The sequence below is a fragment of the Suricata suricatta genome, chromosome 2 (assembly GCF_006229205.1).
Source record: "Suricata suricatta isolate VVHF042 chromosome 2, meerkat_22Aug2017_6uvM2_HiC, whole genome shotgun sequence".
Classification (NCBI taxonomy): Eukaryota; Metazoa; Chordata; class Mammalia; order Carnivora; family Herpestidae; genus Suricata; species Suricata suricatta.
The window spans coordinates 175477765-175494934 of NC_043701.1; the positions used below are offsets into that span (position 1 = coordinate 175477765).

General features: G+C 42.2%; 1 protein-coding gene across 1 annotated transcript in view; it reads left to right on the forward strand.

Moving 5' to 3' along the window:
- INPP5F (inositol polyphosphate-5-phosphatase F) overlaps positions 1-17170 on the forward strand; it is a 69936-nt gene that overhangs the window by 20391 nt on the left and 32375 nt on the right. The window contains exons 4-8 of the mRNA XM_029920497.1: positions 3502-3638; positions 13373-13501; positions 13711-13878; positions 13994-14050; positions 16499-16697. Of these exons, the coding sequence (XP_029776357.1) occupies positions 3502-3638; positions 13373-13501; positions 13711-13878; positions 13994-14050; positions 16499-16697 (690 nt within the window). The remainder of the gene's footprint in view (positions 1-3501; positions 3639-13372; positions 13502-13710; positions 13879-13993; positions 14051-16498; positions 16698-17170) is intronic.

The window sequence follows — 17170 nt, forward strand, 5'->3', positions numbered from 1 at the left end:
CAGTTCAGTGGTTTTTAATACATTCTCAGGGGTGTACAATCATCACCACTAATTCCAAAACATTTTCATCATCCCAATTTGCTTGGATTATAACTAGTAGAAATCTATTCCCCTATTAATTTTACTTTCCATGTTTTCTTTATTTTTAATTTTTATTAAAGTTCTTTTTTAAGCTTATTTAGTTATTTATTTATTTTGAGAGAGAGTGTGAGCAGGGGATTGGGGGAGAGAGTAGGCTCTGTACCATCAGCATGGAGCCCGATGCGGGGCTTCATCTCAAGAACCGTGAGATCATGTCCCGAGCGGAAATCAAGAGTCTAGCGCCCAATTTACTGAGCCACCCAGACACCCCTCGTGTTTTCTTTTCGATCAAATTGTGAGACTGAGAACAGGAGATTAAAAAACTTAAGAGACCAGTTAACTCAATGTAGTTTGTAGATGGGTTGGAAGTCAGCCATAAAAAAGACTTCTAAATCCATGGTTCCCGCACTTCAGCTGCTAAATTACTTCAGCGCAGACCCCAGATACACGGTTTATCCAGCACGCTTCAGTATGTGTTCCAGCGCCATTTAACGACCACGTGCTCTCCCCTCTATCATAGTGTACCAGGTGCGCACATTCTCTGGGTCTGTGTGTTCTGTTCTCCTCTGGTATTCATCTGACCATTTCTATACCACTACCCCATTATTTTAATTACCCGCTTTATAGTATGTTTTGCTATCTGGTAAAGGTTAGCTCTTACTAACAATAACATGAATTATAAAGATTATTTAATCCTCATAGCTATTCTCTGCATCAGGCAGTTCTATCCTGTTCTACAGATAAGAGCACCAGGAAGTCAGCTAAGTATTGTGCTGCTAAGTACCCGGCAAATGAGTGGTGAGTTAAAATTCAAGTCCAGTTCTGAACTCAAAGTCCAGCCCATGAAAGCCTCCCTGAAAAGGGAAGGCTGATATTTACAGATTTTCGCTGTTGTTTGGCCATTTACATTATATTTTTTCAGATTTAATCTTCATCATAACTCCCCAGATATACTGATCAGTCCATAATTTTTGTTTTTAAAGAGCACCTTTTCCACATTTGTTACATTTTTTTTCTGTAGAACTAGCTAACTAAACTCTAAAAGTGTGCATATTTTATTTTATGTTACAGGCCATCTCTGTATGCATACTTTATTTTAAAATTATTTGAGTGTGGAAGTTGTATTTCAGTCTTGGCAGCATCAGTGTTTTTATGAAAAAAAAAAAAAAGATGCATATTGGTTTCCCAAGTGAGTTCATGCATGGAGTAAAATCTCTGTTCGAAGGTTAATATTTTAATATTTTGGCATTATGCCATTAGGAGGTTTATTGGAAAGATATTCATTATTCTTGATTATGCATATTGTTTTTCATTGCTGTGATTTACTAAAACCATAATTTACAATGCTAATATGAAATGTATCCGAAGTAAACTCCAGCTAGAAGGCATAAGCTAGGGAAAGGACTTCCTAGTGTTGGTCTGCTGCCAGAACTCTAAGAGAAATTATTCCTGTGACATTAGGAATCCTGTAGTAAGGATTTTGTTTTAGTCAACAAAAGTCATTGACATTCAACAGTATATTGTTTGTTACTAATTCATAGCCTTCTGAAGAACAAGTGTTACATGTGCCTTATTTATTATGCGTTAGGTTTATTATATGATAGATGCTTGATAACCTTGATCCATGCCTGAAGTACTCCCTAGTCCATGGTAGGTACTCGGTTAATGTTTACTGATAATGAATAATGAAGGGGCCTGTAAATGCCTTGAAATTTCAGAGTAAATTTCTACCGTACTTTATAAAGAATTATGAAATTCTTCCAAACTCTTGCATGTATTAGTTGCCTTAAGCACTTCTTCAAAGCACAGTCCGTAGATTGAGAGTTGATTGATATTTGGGGGAAATTGAAATATAATATATTTTTAAGAACATTTTTTATATGGTGAATGTATATCCATCATGTTGGTTTTCTACAAGAAATTACTGAAACATGATTATTTTATTTTGGGTGCTAATTAGGCAGTACTTTTTTAAAGGGTGTCTGTAACTTCATGAACTGAAAAATTGCATTTGTATGCTGTCTTTCATAGGCCATTTCTCATTTAATTAAAAATCATTTGTGAGAAATAAAAATTTGGATTGGAAAGACCACTGTTGGGCCCCTGGGTGTTTTCTTTCCTTCTTTCTTGTACTTACTAAAGATTTCTTTAGTTTATTTTACCATCTCCCTCCCCTCCTACCCTACCCATTCTCCTCAATATATTATTTGCTCAGTCCTACTTTGCACATAAAGTGGTTTTGGAATCGCTAACTCATGCCCTTCCAACAAATTCACTAACCAGAGTACAATATTATATACAGTCTTTATCCTTTAAAAAAAATACTGTTTTTCAGAGTTACTTAGGTGAGTTTTTTCTAACCATATGGTTACATTATCTATTTGTATTAGAATTAAGTTGCTGTTGGCATTTCATTTTTAGTCCCCCCCTCCCCTTTCTGGTTGAAAAGCAACTATTTCTTATTTTTGAGGAGATGTGAAATATCACTGTGGTCCTAGGAGTCAGAACTATGTGAAAGGATATATATACTCTGAGAACTGTCATTTGCCCTGATCCCTTTCTCTGTCCCATTTCCTCCTTCTTCCATCAGATTTCTGCCTCCTACTCTCTGTGGGTAACCAGTCTTTTTAATTTCTATCTTATCTCTTTTGTTTTTGTGTGCAACTGAGCAGTATATGAGTATTTTCTCATATTTTCTTCCATAAAGGCTGGCTCTAGACACTCTTTTGTACTTTGATTTGATAGTAAATCTATGACTTTATTATATCCTTATTCTATAAATATATCCGGTTTGCCCACATAATACATCCAAGAATAATTTCTTGTCGGTTCCTCGAACATGCCTAATGTCTTTTCTATGGCTTCATAGTATTCCACTGAGTGGATGTGTCCTAGTTTATTCAACCACTGTCCTATGTCTAGACCAGATTGTTCCTAGTATTTTGCAATTACAAACGGCTGCAATGAATAGACTTGAGTGTACATACTTTCGGACTGGTTGAATATCTTCGTGGTGGACTCACAAGAGTGGGATTGCTAGGTTTAAGGTAAGTGCACGTGTTTTTATTGTTAGAGAATCACTACATTTCCTTCCAGAAAAGCTTTATCTGTTTGAATGTATGAATTCCCACCAGCACTGTATGTCAGTGCCTGTGTCCCCACAGCCTTGCCAGTGAATGTCCTGTCATACCTTTTATTTTCCCCAATCTGATGGGTGAAAATGGCATCACCACATTTTAATGAGTGAAATGCAGCATCTTTTCCCATGTTCAGGGCCATTTTTATATCTTTGTCGTGTGCTTTACTTTGAAGGGGTATATGTAATGTATATATATTTTGTTGTTAGATTATTCATCTTCAGGTTGCTAGGATAGTAGCACTTTACAGATACCAGATGTTCGTGTGATTTTTCTCTTTCAGACCTTCCATGGTGGCTTATTTTAATTCGGCAGAAAGCGTTGGTGGGCAAACTTCCAGGAGACCATGAGGTCTGTAAAGTTACCAAAATTGCTGTGCTGTCCCTTTCTGAAATGGAGCCTCAGGATCTTGAGCTAGAGGTAAGGTGGAAGCCTCAGGAAATTTTATGGAAGCTTGGTGTAAATATAATAACAAATAGGAGGATTTGGTTTAGTAGACCAAAATTGTAATTTTACGACTGGATAATATTTTTTAAAGTAACTTAATCCTGTGGTTTTCAAACTTCACTTTAGTAGCGGAAACGTTCATACTCTGTGAAATCCAGGGTATCAGCTGCATAAAGGCAGAGGTCGAGATACAGGGGAGGGGATCCTTGGGACCTGCCCGCTTGGCCTCTCCTGGAAAGCCACTTTCTGCTTCCAGGGAGCCCTCCAACTCTGCACAGTACAGGGTAAACACTCCTGAGTTGGGAGAGAGCGGACCTAGGAAGGTGACATTTAACTTACTCTATATCGGTTTTATTCTGTTTCTCGAAGTTTTTCTAAGCATATATTTCTTTTGTAATTTTTTTAAAAGTTTTTTTTTTTTTAAAAAGAAGCCACTGATCTAGTGCAATATTTTAAGTTTTCAGGAGGAAACCAAGCCTACAATAGAGGGACTTAAGGCCAAAATAATGAGATTTCCCAGGGCCAGGATTTTTTTTTTTTTTTTTTTTTTTAAACCACACGGTACCACCACTTGGTAGAAATAACCCGCGAAAGCTTTTGTGTCACGTTTGCTGTTGGTGTGGGGATGTTGTGTTTGGGGACGTCCTCCCTCTGCCCTGGGGTATCCCAGTCACCATGTGATGTGCGAGACCCTGATGGTTGGTGGATTATCCTAAATAATGCCTCAGATCACCCTGTAGGGTGAGCACTGTTGCACCCACACGATACAGATGAAGGAAGGAGACTCGGCAAGAGTTAAGTCACAGCAGGCGTGTGATGGGGTCTGGACCTGGACTCGGGCCATCCGGTCCTGTGTCACTCTGCCGGGCTGCCTCCCTGATACCTAAACAGCAGGTAACAGATACCAGAGCACCCACTATCCCACAGTTCAATACCTGTTTTTCTAGGCTGGTTTCTTGGGGAGGAAATTTGGGGGGCAGGGTTAAATTTAAAAAAATAAATAAAAATAACATTTTTATGCTTCAGATTGTACTGGAAGTTGGACAGTCTAATTTTTAGAAACCAACATTAAGATCAATTTAAGAGGACCCCTATGTTTTATTTATTATAGGAATCAAAAAAAGGCTAGACTATTTCTTATTCCCCTTTATTGGTGCTAGAGCTAGAACATGAATCCTTATTGCTGATCCAGAGACAAATAACTTAGGTAGCAGTTAGGCCTATTAAAAGCAGGCCTTGGGGCACCTGGGTGGCTCAGTTGCTTAAGCCTCCAACTTCGGCTCAGGTCAGAGCTCACGTTCATGGGTTCAAGCCCAGCGTCAGGCTCTGTGCTGACAGCTAGCTCAGCGCCTGGAGCCTGCCTCCGGTTCTGTGTCTCCTTCTCTCTCTGCCCCTCCCCCTCTCATGCTCTGTCTCTCTCTGTATCAAAAATAAATAAAACATTAAAAAATTTAAAAAAAATAGTGGACCTTTGCAGCCAGACTAGCAAAAACTCTTGTAAAATTTACTAAACCGATAAATGTGTCATCAGTGTCTTTGGATGGCTTTGCTGGCAGATTGAAAGATCAGCATGGCTTTCTGTCACCGACCTTTGCCTTGAGGGGGAGCACCCCTTGGGCTGCCATTCTGGTCTCAGCACTAGGCTAGGGACCCTGGCGGTTAGATTTAGAGCAGGGGACCTGCTTGTCTGCACTTTATCCACATGCCAGTCGTTGCTTTGCGCACTTACACTCCCAACTCTGTCACTCCTCATCCAGGGAAGCTCGGGACCCTTGTTGGATTTTTCAGGGAAGTTTTTTGATGCCCTTTTGCTCCCCAATCTGTAACATTCTTGAGATTAGTAGCTGACTATTGTAATGGGGGGGGAATGACATTTACATGGAATTTTTTAAACACAGAAATGTGAATATTATGAAAATTTTAAGTTTTTCATTCTTCACATTTTTCCTTTCCTCTCTATTCTCAAGTAAAACAGATTACCTTCAAATAAAAATGAAAACGAGATTTCCCCCCAACGTGAGAGATGTGACTATTTTTACAGCACTGTTGGACCGTATTAGCTACAGCACTTATCATGCGCATTAAGGGTACGGTCCATGTTAAGAGTTGAAAGTATAGTAATGATCCCTGTTAATTGGGGGTGAACGTGACATAGAGAAAGTATTTCCAGATCCTATTTTTGGAATAGTTTGGCACACCTTTCTCTGAGGAGATTATCATTTTAGAAATTTGCACTTAAGCCTTTTCCCCCTTTTTTAGAAGAGCTTTTCAACAGTGAAAAACAGGAAGAACGAGCAGAGAACAGTTATGTCGGAAATCATGAATTCCTTGCTTATTTTCCAACATGTTAATTAAAATCTTTGGGATCTTTATTCCTATTTCCTTATAAATCCATTTAAAAGGAGCTTTTATAAGCTTAGTAATCATTGTTATTTGTTTTGATTAGTCAATTGTAAACGAGGAGAAGGGAAAAAAGCCCACTACTTAGAAATAATCTCTTGTCCCTATTCTAGTGAGTCTTAATGGTTATTTCCATTTGCCCCCAAGCTCTTCAAAGGAGCGATATTATTTAAAAATTTTAGAGTAGGTTTTTTTTTGCATTTTTATATATTTTTCCTACTTCTATTATTTTTTCATGAACATACATACATTTTTTTTTAATTTTTTTGTGTTTTATTTATTTTTGATACAGAGAGAGACAAAGCATGAGAGGGGGAGGGGCAGAGAGAGAAGGAGACACAGAACCGGAAGCAGGCTCCAAGCTCTGAGCTAGCTGTCAGCACAGAGCCCGATGCGGGGCTCGAACCCACAAACGTGAGATCTGACCTGAGCTGAAGCCGGAGGCTTAACCGACTGAGCCACCCAGGCGTCCCTGAACATACATATTTTTAAACTAAACTGATCCTTACATTTCTTTCTAATTGGGATGTCTGGACATTGTGTTCAATGCCCTCATCCTTTCCCAGCAGGATCCTCAGGCTCTTCCGTGTGGTCACTGTTCTCAGACTTCCAGGGCCTGGTCTGTGTTTTGTGATTGCAGCAGAAGCAGTCTTATTCCAGAGTCTGGAATTTAATAGATTTTCTAGTTTTCTGCCTTGGTTGCCTTTTTACCTCAAGTATTAGGCCTGTTTGCCAACTAAAAAAAAATAATAATAATCCACGTACTATACAATTCACTCATTTACAGCATATAATTCAGTGGCTTTCAATATAGTCAGAGTCTTGTGACTGTCACCACAATCCATTTTAGAACATATTCATCCTGTATGTTCTCCACAAAGAAACCCTGTGCTCATTAGCGGTCACTCAGTTTTCTCCAAACCCCAGCTCTCTCAGTCCTGGGCAACCACTGGTCTACTTTCAGTCTAAATTTGCCGGTTCTGAACATTTCTTTTAAATGGAATCTTATAATATGTGGCCTTTTGTGACTGGCTTCTTTTTACTTAATGCAGTGTTTTCAAGGTGCATTGTTTGTATAGCTCAATACTTAATTCCTTTTCATTCCACTGTATGGCTATATCACATTTATCCATTCACCAGTTGATCTATATTTGGATGGCTTTCACCGTTTGACTGTTAGGAATAGTTCTGTGAACATTGGTGCACAAGTTTTTTGGCGGACACTTGTTTTCACTTCCCTGGGCACCGCCTAGGAGTGGAATTGCTGGGTCATATGGTAGCTCTGTGTTCAACCTTTTGAGGAAGTACCTGTTTTTCAGGGCAGTGTGCCGTTTAAAAAAATGATCTATACAAGGACACGAAGAATCTGTGGGTTTCAAATAGATAACATCAATGTTCTTTCAAAAAAACATCCTTTTAAAGTTTCATAGCCTTCTGTCCTGTGTCTGCATATCTTACCTGCTGTATCTCATTGCCTTAATAGATAACTGCGTCATTTTCCATATTTGGTTTCCCTTTAGACATCTGTTTAAAGTTTTAGCTCCAGATGAACATAGATACCAACTTTGAAGTTAAATCATTTATTTTCCTCTTCTTAAACAGTGGCAGCAATATCAGCCCTTAATCTTGGTTGTGAAACATAAGCCGCTAGAGTAACAAACACTAGGGGAGCACCACGGGGCCTCTGGCGGTGGTTTTCCTTTTGAGAGCGTGTGGCTCAAAGCTGTGAGAAGGGCCTAAGCACACACTGCACAGAACTGGCCGGGCCTCTGGAAGAGGGAAGGTGATCCCACGGTCACTGTTGTATGTTGTAATCCCAAGAGCTCTGTCTAAACAAAGCATCTTAGGACAGGACAGGATCCCAAGAGGTTATTTTCTCTATCCTTGTTTTTTAGAGGGACTAAATTTAACCCTTTTAGAATAAAAGAATGCACATGTTGTGATGGGCACTGGGTGATTATAGTAAAAACTTAAAATTAATGGTAGCCTGCTTTAAAAAATTTTTTTAACCTTTTAAAAACAATAGTGGTCTATACTTTTCTAATGGTAACAGTGTAGAAGATTCTAAAATACTTATTGAATTATGTAAGTTTAAATCTCAATTTTTATTTTTTTAAGTTTATTTATTTTGAGAGAGAGTTAGTACAAGCCAGGGAGGGGCAGAGAGAGAGGGAGAGAACCCCAAGCAGGCTCCTTGCTATCAGTGTGGAGCCTGGCACAGGGCTTGATCCCATGAACCGTGAGATCATGACCTGAGCTGAAATCTAGAGTTGGATGTCTAACTGACTAAGACACCCAAGTGCTCCTAAATCTCTATTTAGAAAAATTGGATTTAAGAGACAGAAATCGACTTCTAGGTAGGATGGTATCCTGAGTTTGTGCTTTGCTATATAGATCACAGTCCTTATCTAAAACCTTTGGGGCCATATTTATCTTAGAATTCAGGGTTTTGAGAGTTTTCAAAAGGCTATTTCATGTATTCCATACATACCCAGTAAATCTGGGACATTACCCAATAATACAATACGTTAATATTTCCTAATGAATCATATGAATATTCATACTAAGAGAGGTAAATGGTGACTCTCAATAGCCTTCTATCAGTTCAGGGCGTATTTGGCCATTAATGAGCTTGTAACAAACTTAAAAAAATTAACTTGCAGGTTTCATTGATTTTTGGATTTTGGAGTTGTGGATAATGCAGTTAAGGGCTATTGGGATTAGGTCTGTTCCAAGCCCAGGAAGGGGATAGATTTTTTTTTGTTTGTTTGTTTTGTTTTTTAAAGAATAAGGAAAGCTCAGACACTGCAAGGCCTGGGGGAGGGGAACCATCTTCATGGACCATAAATGGACAGTAAGTCGAACTGAGGCCATAGACCTCCTCGGTTCTGGGTCCAGAGTCAGACAGTGGGAGGTGGAGATTTGGCCTTTGCACGGTGAAGGGAACTAGAAGGGCCGCAGGAGAGACGGGGCCTGGAACCGTGCTCAGTGCTGGAGGGCAGCTTGCCACCTCCTGAGAGGAGGCTTGTTAGCTTGTCCCCTCTCAGGGGGATCATCGTGCATAAAGAATTCTCCTGTTCAGCCAGTAGCCCCTGCCTCGAGAAATACTGATCTGGGCAAAAGGTAAGGATCTGAATTAAAATAAAGGCAGTCAGCATGAGTGGTTGGGGTTGATAGAAGAGACACTAGGGGAGAATAGTGGAAGGTGGGTGCGCAGTGTCTTGCATGAGGGACCCCGCAGAGAGAGTAGTAAGTGCCCCGGGGGCAGCCAGAGGAGGAGCAAGATTTGGGAAACAAATGATCAGTTTTGGAAATGCTGCATTTGAGGGACTAGTGTGTCAGTAGCTGGGAGATGTTATATTTTTGGGTCATGAACTCAGAGCACAAGAGTGGCATTAGAAATGTGTAGTTAAACATAGCAGTAGTTCAAATGAGGCTAGAGAATGACGTTTTCTAGACTTCATGAAGAAGGGGAAGAGCGCTAAGGGCGGAACGTTGGGACACACCACCGTCTTTAGGGACAGCAAGAGATGCCAACAAAGAAGACTGAGCAGGAGCACTTAGATGTGGGGGAAGAGCCCAGAGTCTTGGGGCCAGCGGAGGAGGTCACGGGAGGGAGCGCTAGTGTCATGTTCTTAGAGACCGTTTAGCCTCTCCATACTGGAGGGGGCCCTTATTTTAGTCTGCCTGAGCAGTCCCATTGGGCTTTCACTCTCTCACCTACCCCAACCAGCCCACGGTCCTCACCGTTCAAGTGACCATGACACCGTTTGTCCGCTGCTAACTCAGAGGAGATTCTAGGCTTAAAGAATGGATTAAAATATGCATGTTCTGGTAAACTCTGATGGTATTAGAAGATGGGAGCAAAGGGGCTCCTAGAGACTGGAACAGATGAGAGAGGAGCGAAGGAAGGGGAGGTCCTGGTCCTAGACGGGACGCAGCAGGAAGCTAGCCCTGCGGAGGAGGGGCTTCCCTCCCGAGAGTGAGCAGTGTGTGGGTGCAGACGTGCGATGCTGCTACACGGTTACTTTGGAATAGCAGGGTCCTGCGCATCGGCTTTCATGCGTCCCTGGGGGAGATTTTGCCGCCTTGAGTACTGTTAAGGAATAACTATGTCTGACGAACACGTAACATTCTGTTTTGTAAATTAAAATTGGCAATAGTCTATAACTAGGTTTGGGCATGTTTTCAGTTTTTTTGAGAGTGTTATTAATATGACTAGATAATTACTAGCATTCTGGGTAAAAATTGCTAACTAACAGTTGCTCATTGTTGCAAGCAGAAGAGGCAGCAGGGGTGTCCCTGGGGCCTCTTTGTAAAACTGCTTCTCTGCGCCCCAGTGGTTCTCCACGAACACGGGTGGGGGTGGGGGTGAGGTATATTCACGGAAGGAGGGCAGTGACAGTTTTCCCAGGACCACTTGGATGCATGCCCCATGTATGAGCCTAGGGGCTACCATTTATATTTTAGCATCAGAGCTCATTCAGTCACATAACAAATGTTTATTGGTCTCAGGGACCAGGGACTGTGTGGCACTAGAGATCCAGGAGGAAACAAACCAAACATCTCTGATGTTACGGGCTTCCGTGATAATGGGGAGGATGTCAGCATAATGATTCTGTATCGTGTAGTATGTTGGGAAGTAATATATGGCCATGGGAAATAGAAGTCCGGCACAGGAAGTCCGGCACAGGAAGGCCGGTGGGGAGAGTGCTCAGGAGAGGAGATCGTGGGAAGAGGTCTGGGGAGAGGGTGTGTGGGCAGAGAGAACATCGAGAACGGAATCCCAGGGCGGAAGCATTCCTGACGTGGTGAGGGGCAGCAAGAAGGCCAGTGTGGATGGAGTGCAGGAAACAAGGGGAGGAAAGTAGGTGAAGGCAGCGGAGGGAAGGTAAGAGTCTGGGTTTGGACACGTCGAGTTTGAGATGTCCGGTGGACATTCAGGAGGAAATGTTGGGATTTGAGAGTCTAGAATTTGGGGAGAGAGCTGGACTGGATGCACCCATTTAGGAGGGGTGGGCATATGGATGAAACCGGAAGTCATGATGCTGGATGAGATCAGTTTAGACAGAGAAGGGGGTCAAGAGCTGAGCCTCGTGGTGTCCAAGACATTAAGAAGTCAAAGGTCAGAAAGAAACCAGCAGAAGAGATAAAGAAGGAACATCCTGTAAAAGCCAAGTGCAGACAGTGCGTCAGCGAGGATGACAGAGTGACCAACTGTGTCATTTGCTACTCAGAGGTTAAGATGAAGACCGCGAGTCCACCGCTGGGCTTAGCAAAGTGGAGGTCACTGGTCACCCTGAAGATAGCAGTTGACGTGGAGTAGTGGGGGGCTAAAGCCTGACTGGAGTGGGCCAGGGAGAGAAGGGGATGAGGTGGGCTGGAGGCAGTGAGGGGTACAAAGAACAGGACATGAGCTGGCAGAGGAAGAGGCGTCAAGTGCAGGTGTTAGAGGACCGATGTATCGGTATGTTCCTAGGCTGACGGGAACGCCCCGCTCAAGGAGGGGAGCGGGGAGAGAGTTTCTGGAGCAGGGCATGTTTGCTCAGCTCTCCTCTTCATCCCTGTCCGCTTCAGAGCTTGGCGGTCCTTTTTCTCTGGGAAATCTATCAGCTCAGTGTTGGCAGGACGGCTGTGAGCAACTTCGTCCTTAGGTCCCTCGTGTTCACAGGTGGAGCAGAGACAGCCTCAAGTTGCAGTCAGGTCATGAGACCCAGGTGAACAGAGGTTTTGATAGTCGTAATTTTGAAAAGGCATAAAATCTGTAAGATCCTGTTAGGTCTGACTACAGTCCGCTTAACCAGTCTGCACTTCTGATTTTTCTCCAGCTTTATTGAGGTATAGTTGACAAAATTATCCACTTCCAAATTCGATAGAACAGGAACACCTCTCCCCATTTTATTAAATTTAAAATCAAAGTTTGAACTAGCCTTTGTTCTCATTTTTTATCCTGTTCATCATATAGTAATAATTATTTTGTAAGTAAGACACTATAATAGGCACGTAGTAACTAACTGTTTGCCCCTGGTGACAGTCTACCACTTAGTGAAGGGATACAACCAGTGTTGAAAACACGGACTTAGGGGCACCTGGGCGGCTCAGCTGGTTGGGTGTTTGACTTCAGCTCAGGTCATGATCTCACAGCATGTGGGTTTGAGCCCCGCATCGGGCTCTGTGTTGGCAGGTCGGAGCCTGGAGCCTGCTTCAGATTCTGTGTCTCCCTCTCTTTCTGCCCTTCCCCTGCCAGTGCTCTGTCTCTCTCTCAAAAATAAATAAATAAATATTTAAAAATTAAAAAAAAAAAGGGAAACATGGATTTAGCCTCCATGTGGCTAAAAGAATCTTTGTGTGCCTCTCAGAGTCTGTCTTGTGTGTCGAGCCACATGAAATCGTGTGTCAGACCCGTGACTTTAAGCAGGTAGCCTTTTTCGGGACCTCTGCGCCCTTCTCCTAACATGTTCCCATCTTCTCCTCATATCTGTCAGTTAGACTGCACATTTCCTGCAGCCTCTGCTGACTGCTTCTTCAAACTTAATCTCTGGTCCCAAAGAATATGTTTTTATGCTGATTCTGTTCGTATGTGTGAGGAGAAGAGGAGAAAGAGTGTGTGAAACGTCCAGCTTTTAAGATTCCCAATAGAGCAGACTCCTGACATCTTCTCAACCCACACGCTCCATTAACTGGCGTTATGAACGAATATTTAGCTCAGGCAGCTGTAAAGTAACACCCCTGGAGCAGAGCAGATGAGTACTTTGCAGTATTTTAAATCTCAGATGCCAATGTTCAAAGCATTAATGAACCTCTAGCAGAGTATTTTGTTCTTCAGTTATATTGGTTAAGGACTTACTGTCGTTATGATCCGAATCTGAATTTCTGAGCCCCCAAATCCTAAGGATGTCCTGGCCTGTGTTATATTCTTATCCTCTATGATAGCTTTCTCTTTCTTTAAAGTTTATTTTTATTTATTTTGAGATGGGGCGGGGGCGGAGAGGGACAGAGAGAATCCCAAGCAGGTTGCATGCCGTCCGCTCAGAGCCTTACACATGGCTGCATCTCACGAACCATTGAGATCATGACCTAAGCGGAAATCGGGAGTCAGATGCTTGACGGACTGAGCCACCCAGAAGCCCCTCCATGGTAGCTTTCTAACATCAGGTATCTACTTGGTCGTTTTACTAATAAATCTTTGAGGTTTTCTTTTAACCACTGTGCATGAGCAGTTAACATTCCCTTCTGCACTTGTACTGGGACATTTACCTGGCAGATAGTAATAATAATGAATTTTCTTTCTCTTCCTAATTATTTAGCTCTGTAAGAAGCATCATTTTGGAATTAACAAACCAGAGAAGATTGTACCGTCTCCAGATGACTCAAAGTTTCTACTGAAGACCTTTACGCATATTAAATCCAATGTGTCTGCTCCTAATAAAAAGAAAGTAAGAGATTCATTGATACGGGCTTGGAATTCAGCTTTGATTACTTTTAAATTGAAGGGTAATTTCCTTCCCAGGAAACTTGTTTTCAAACTGCTTGTCCCATGCATGGTTCTTGGGATTATTTTCACTTCCCTCCTAGGAAGTTGGGTATTATCCACCTAACGCTGTACATTGAATTCCTGCCGTAATAGTAGATTAATTTCTTCCAGGTTAAGGAAAGTAAAGAAAAGGAGAAGTTGGAGAGGAGATTACTTGAGGAGTTGCTGAAGATGTTCATGGACTCAGAATCCTTTTACTATAGCCTGACTTATGACCTGACCAATTCAGTGCAGAGGCAGAGTGCTGGGGAGACGGACCCCCGTCCCCTCTGGCAGAAGGTACATCTCTCACGGCTCTGAGCAGCCGTTGCCCCCCAGAACGATTTTTGGACCCGTTTACTCCTAGAGGAAAACTCAACATGCTTCCTAACTATTCATTCTCTACTGTTTCCAGGTTGATGACCGATTTTTTTGGAATAAATACATGATACAAGATCTTATGGAGATTGGTGTGAGTAGTTGTTTCTAAAATATCCTTAAGGTAGTTGTTAAGCAAAATTTTAAAAGCTGTATTAAAATGAATTCAGAATCTCACTAAAACGGGGGCACCTAGCTGGCTCAGTTGGTAGAGCATATGACTCTTGATCTCAGGGTTGGGAGTATGAGCCCTATACTGGGCATGGAGTCTATGTAAAAAAAAAAAAAATCTCACTATAATGTTTTCTTCTCTAGAATGGGGATCATATAGCTGGGAATGCCAAGGCCTTGTTTTGAGACCGCTCCCAGTGTACCGCCTCAGGCCTAGCTCTTTAGCAAGTTCCCACAGGATAGAAGTGATTTAAGGCTGCCGAACTAAAGTCCACAGAGTTCCCAGGAGAGAGAGATTTTGTTTGCATCCGTTGGAAATGTTGAAATGTGCTTTTTCTTTAGTGATGCCAGCCACTTCCGTTTCCTGCTTCCTCATCTGGGGATTGGAGTAGGCAGAGCTCTGAGGACATTCCAGTACTGCCAGCCTGTGAATCAGGGAAGAGAGGGGATGTGCTGAGATTACTGGATGAGGGTCCTTCCAGCTTAATGATTACTCTGTTCCTTCTTTCTGTCTCCTGTGTCGAAGAATTACACCCGTCTAAGGACCATCCATTCATTCAGTCCACAGATATGTATGGAAGGCCTACTATGTGCCAGTTACCATTTTGGACACAAAGTGAGCAAATAGCTGAATGGGTAGCATATTATCTTTTCAATAACTTCTCAAAAATTTCAAAATGTTTTTCTCCTATCTCCCCCCGCCCTTGGTGGTGGTTAGCATAAATGATTTTGACTTTGGCAGTGTCTACCACAAAGTTATCTGTCATGCTGCTAATGAGAATGAGGCTTGAAAATGTTCTCATTTCTTATGAAGCTGATCAAACCATGACCACTGAAACTCAGTGACAGGGAGAAAAATAAAGGGGATGAAAACGCATCTGTTTCCTGCTTGCTGACATCCTGAGCTGTGATTTGTTTTGCGGGGTTATTGTCAGGTCCTGCGAATTACCATTTAAAACTGATGGCTGGCAGGAGAGGCAGCGTTTGGCTGCATACATTTCTCTGTTCCTGTCAAGAGTTTTGCATTGTTGCTAGAACAAACATACAGATAATGAGGATGGTGGTAGGAATAATGAATGCATCTAGACCCTTCATAATTTTCGATTCTAACCACCTTCCTAACATCCTATCTGCTGCTCCATAAAACAAAACAAAACTGAGACAGGTCCTGCCTGGCTTATGTGGTTATGGATGATGAGGTGCGTTTGAAGACCGTGCTGGGGTTAAGGCTGGATACAGCTGTGGAGACGAGAGAGAGAGAGAGAGAGAGAGAGAGAGAGAGAGAGAGAGAGAGAGAGAGAGAGGGAGAGGGAGAGGGAGAGGGAGAGAGAGGGAGAGAGAGGGAGAGAGAGGGAGAGAGACACCAGCGCCCTGGAACACTTCTTACCCTTCACTCTCTCTGCAGACAGTCAGCTGGGATACTGGAGTATTCTTAGCCTCAAAGGCACGGAAGGGGAAATGTCTAGCTGTAATTAATACTCTCCTAATTATGTTGGGTGACTTTGTAAAATAAGATATTTATGGAAAGGGTTTTTTTGGTTTTGATTTTTTTTTTTTTTGTTAATTTACTACGTGGATTTTAGTTTGGCGAGGCAAGTTTTTCCTAAACTGGAAAATAGAGTTGGGCCTCTGCGCTTTGTAGTAAGGGTATCAGAGTTGGTCGTATGTTATTAAACCCTTGATACAACGGTGAGTTAAAAATCAGCCTACAAGTGGTTTGTTTTTTATTTTTTTTTTCCTTTTTGGTACCAACGGGAACAATCATAGTAGCGATGTTTGTTAAATCCTTATAATAAGGCAGGTACTATGCCAAACACTTTTTACATTTTAGTCATTCACTCAACCTATTGAGGTAATAGTTCTTCCTATTTCTCAAAGCAGGACGTTGTGGCATGTTGAGGGTAAGGGATTCATTCATCGGAATGAATTCATAAGTGGTGGAGTGTGAATTTGTTACTCAGGCAGTGAGTCTTCGATGCGGTGGGACCTCTCAGAGCTTTTTGTTGTCATTCATTCATTCATTCATTCATTCATTCATTCATTCATTTTGTAAGTAGTCTCTATACCCAGTGTGGGGCTCAAACTCACGACCCCGATATCAAGAGTCATACCTGTTTCTGCTCTACCAGCCAGGTACCCCTCAGGCAGCTCTTCCTGAATGCTCACCCCAGGGGAAAAGGCTCTCCCCTTTGTCTTCTCCCTCTTTCCCTCCCTCCTCCTGCCATTCTCCAACAAGCAGAAAAAATGGTTAAAAAATAGAAGGTTTCTGCTTCTAGTTAAATGGACAAATATGTGCTAGCTTCTGTTCGGGTTTAAGAAAGCAGCAGGGCTGTACAGAATAGAAACAACATGATGTTCATATTGTTTTCAGACTCCAGACGTGGACTTTTGGATTCTCCCCATTATCCAAGGTTTCGTGCAGATTGAAGAACTTGTGGTTAATTATAACGAATCCTCTGATGATGAGAAAAGCAGCCCAGAGACCCCCCCTCAGGAGTCCACCTGTGTAGATGACATTCACCCGCGGTTTCTGGTGGCCCTCATCTCACGCCGAAGTAGGCACAGAGCAGGTGAGCAGGAGGGCTGAAATCATGTGCAAGTTAAATTCAGAGAGAATGGAAAAGCTGCAGATGTGTTGAAATGCTAATGACAATAATGGATTTGGAAGCATAATTGGCTTCAAAGTGCTCAGTGACTCTAAATAGTGTGATGTAATTGGAGACCAATTTTTGGAGGGAGGTGAATGGGGGAGAGTTAACAGAAGCAGAAAGAAAAGGAGGTATATATATGGAGAAGAGAAGAAAGTCACTTGGGATATGCTTCTAAATACCATTGTTCCCACTGACAGCCTGTATCACGGTAATAAGTCCTTCCTGAGTGCTGGCACCCTTGGGAGAACCCTTCCCTTTCAGTTCACAGAAAGTCACTTCGACTCAACTTTTACAAAACAATGATGCATACGGTTATGAGCGTGGGGGAAGTTGATACTGTTCTGCCTGGAGGTTGCACGTTAGATCCTTAAAGCTATCCTGGAAGATAGATT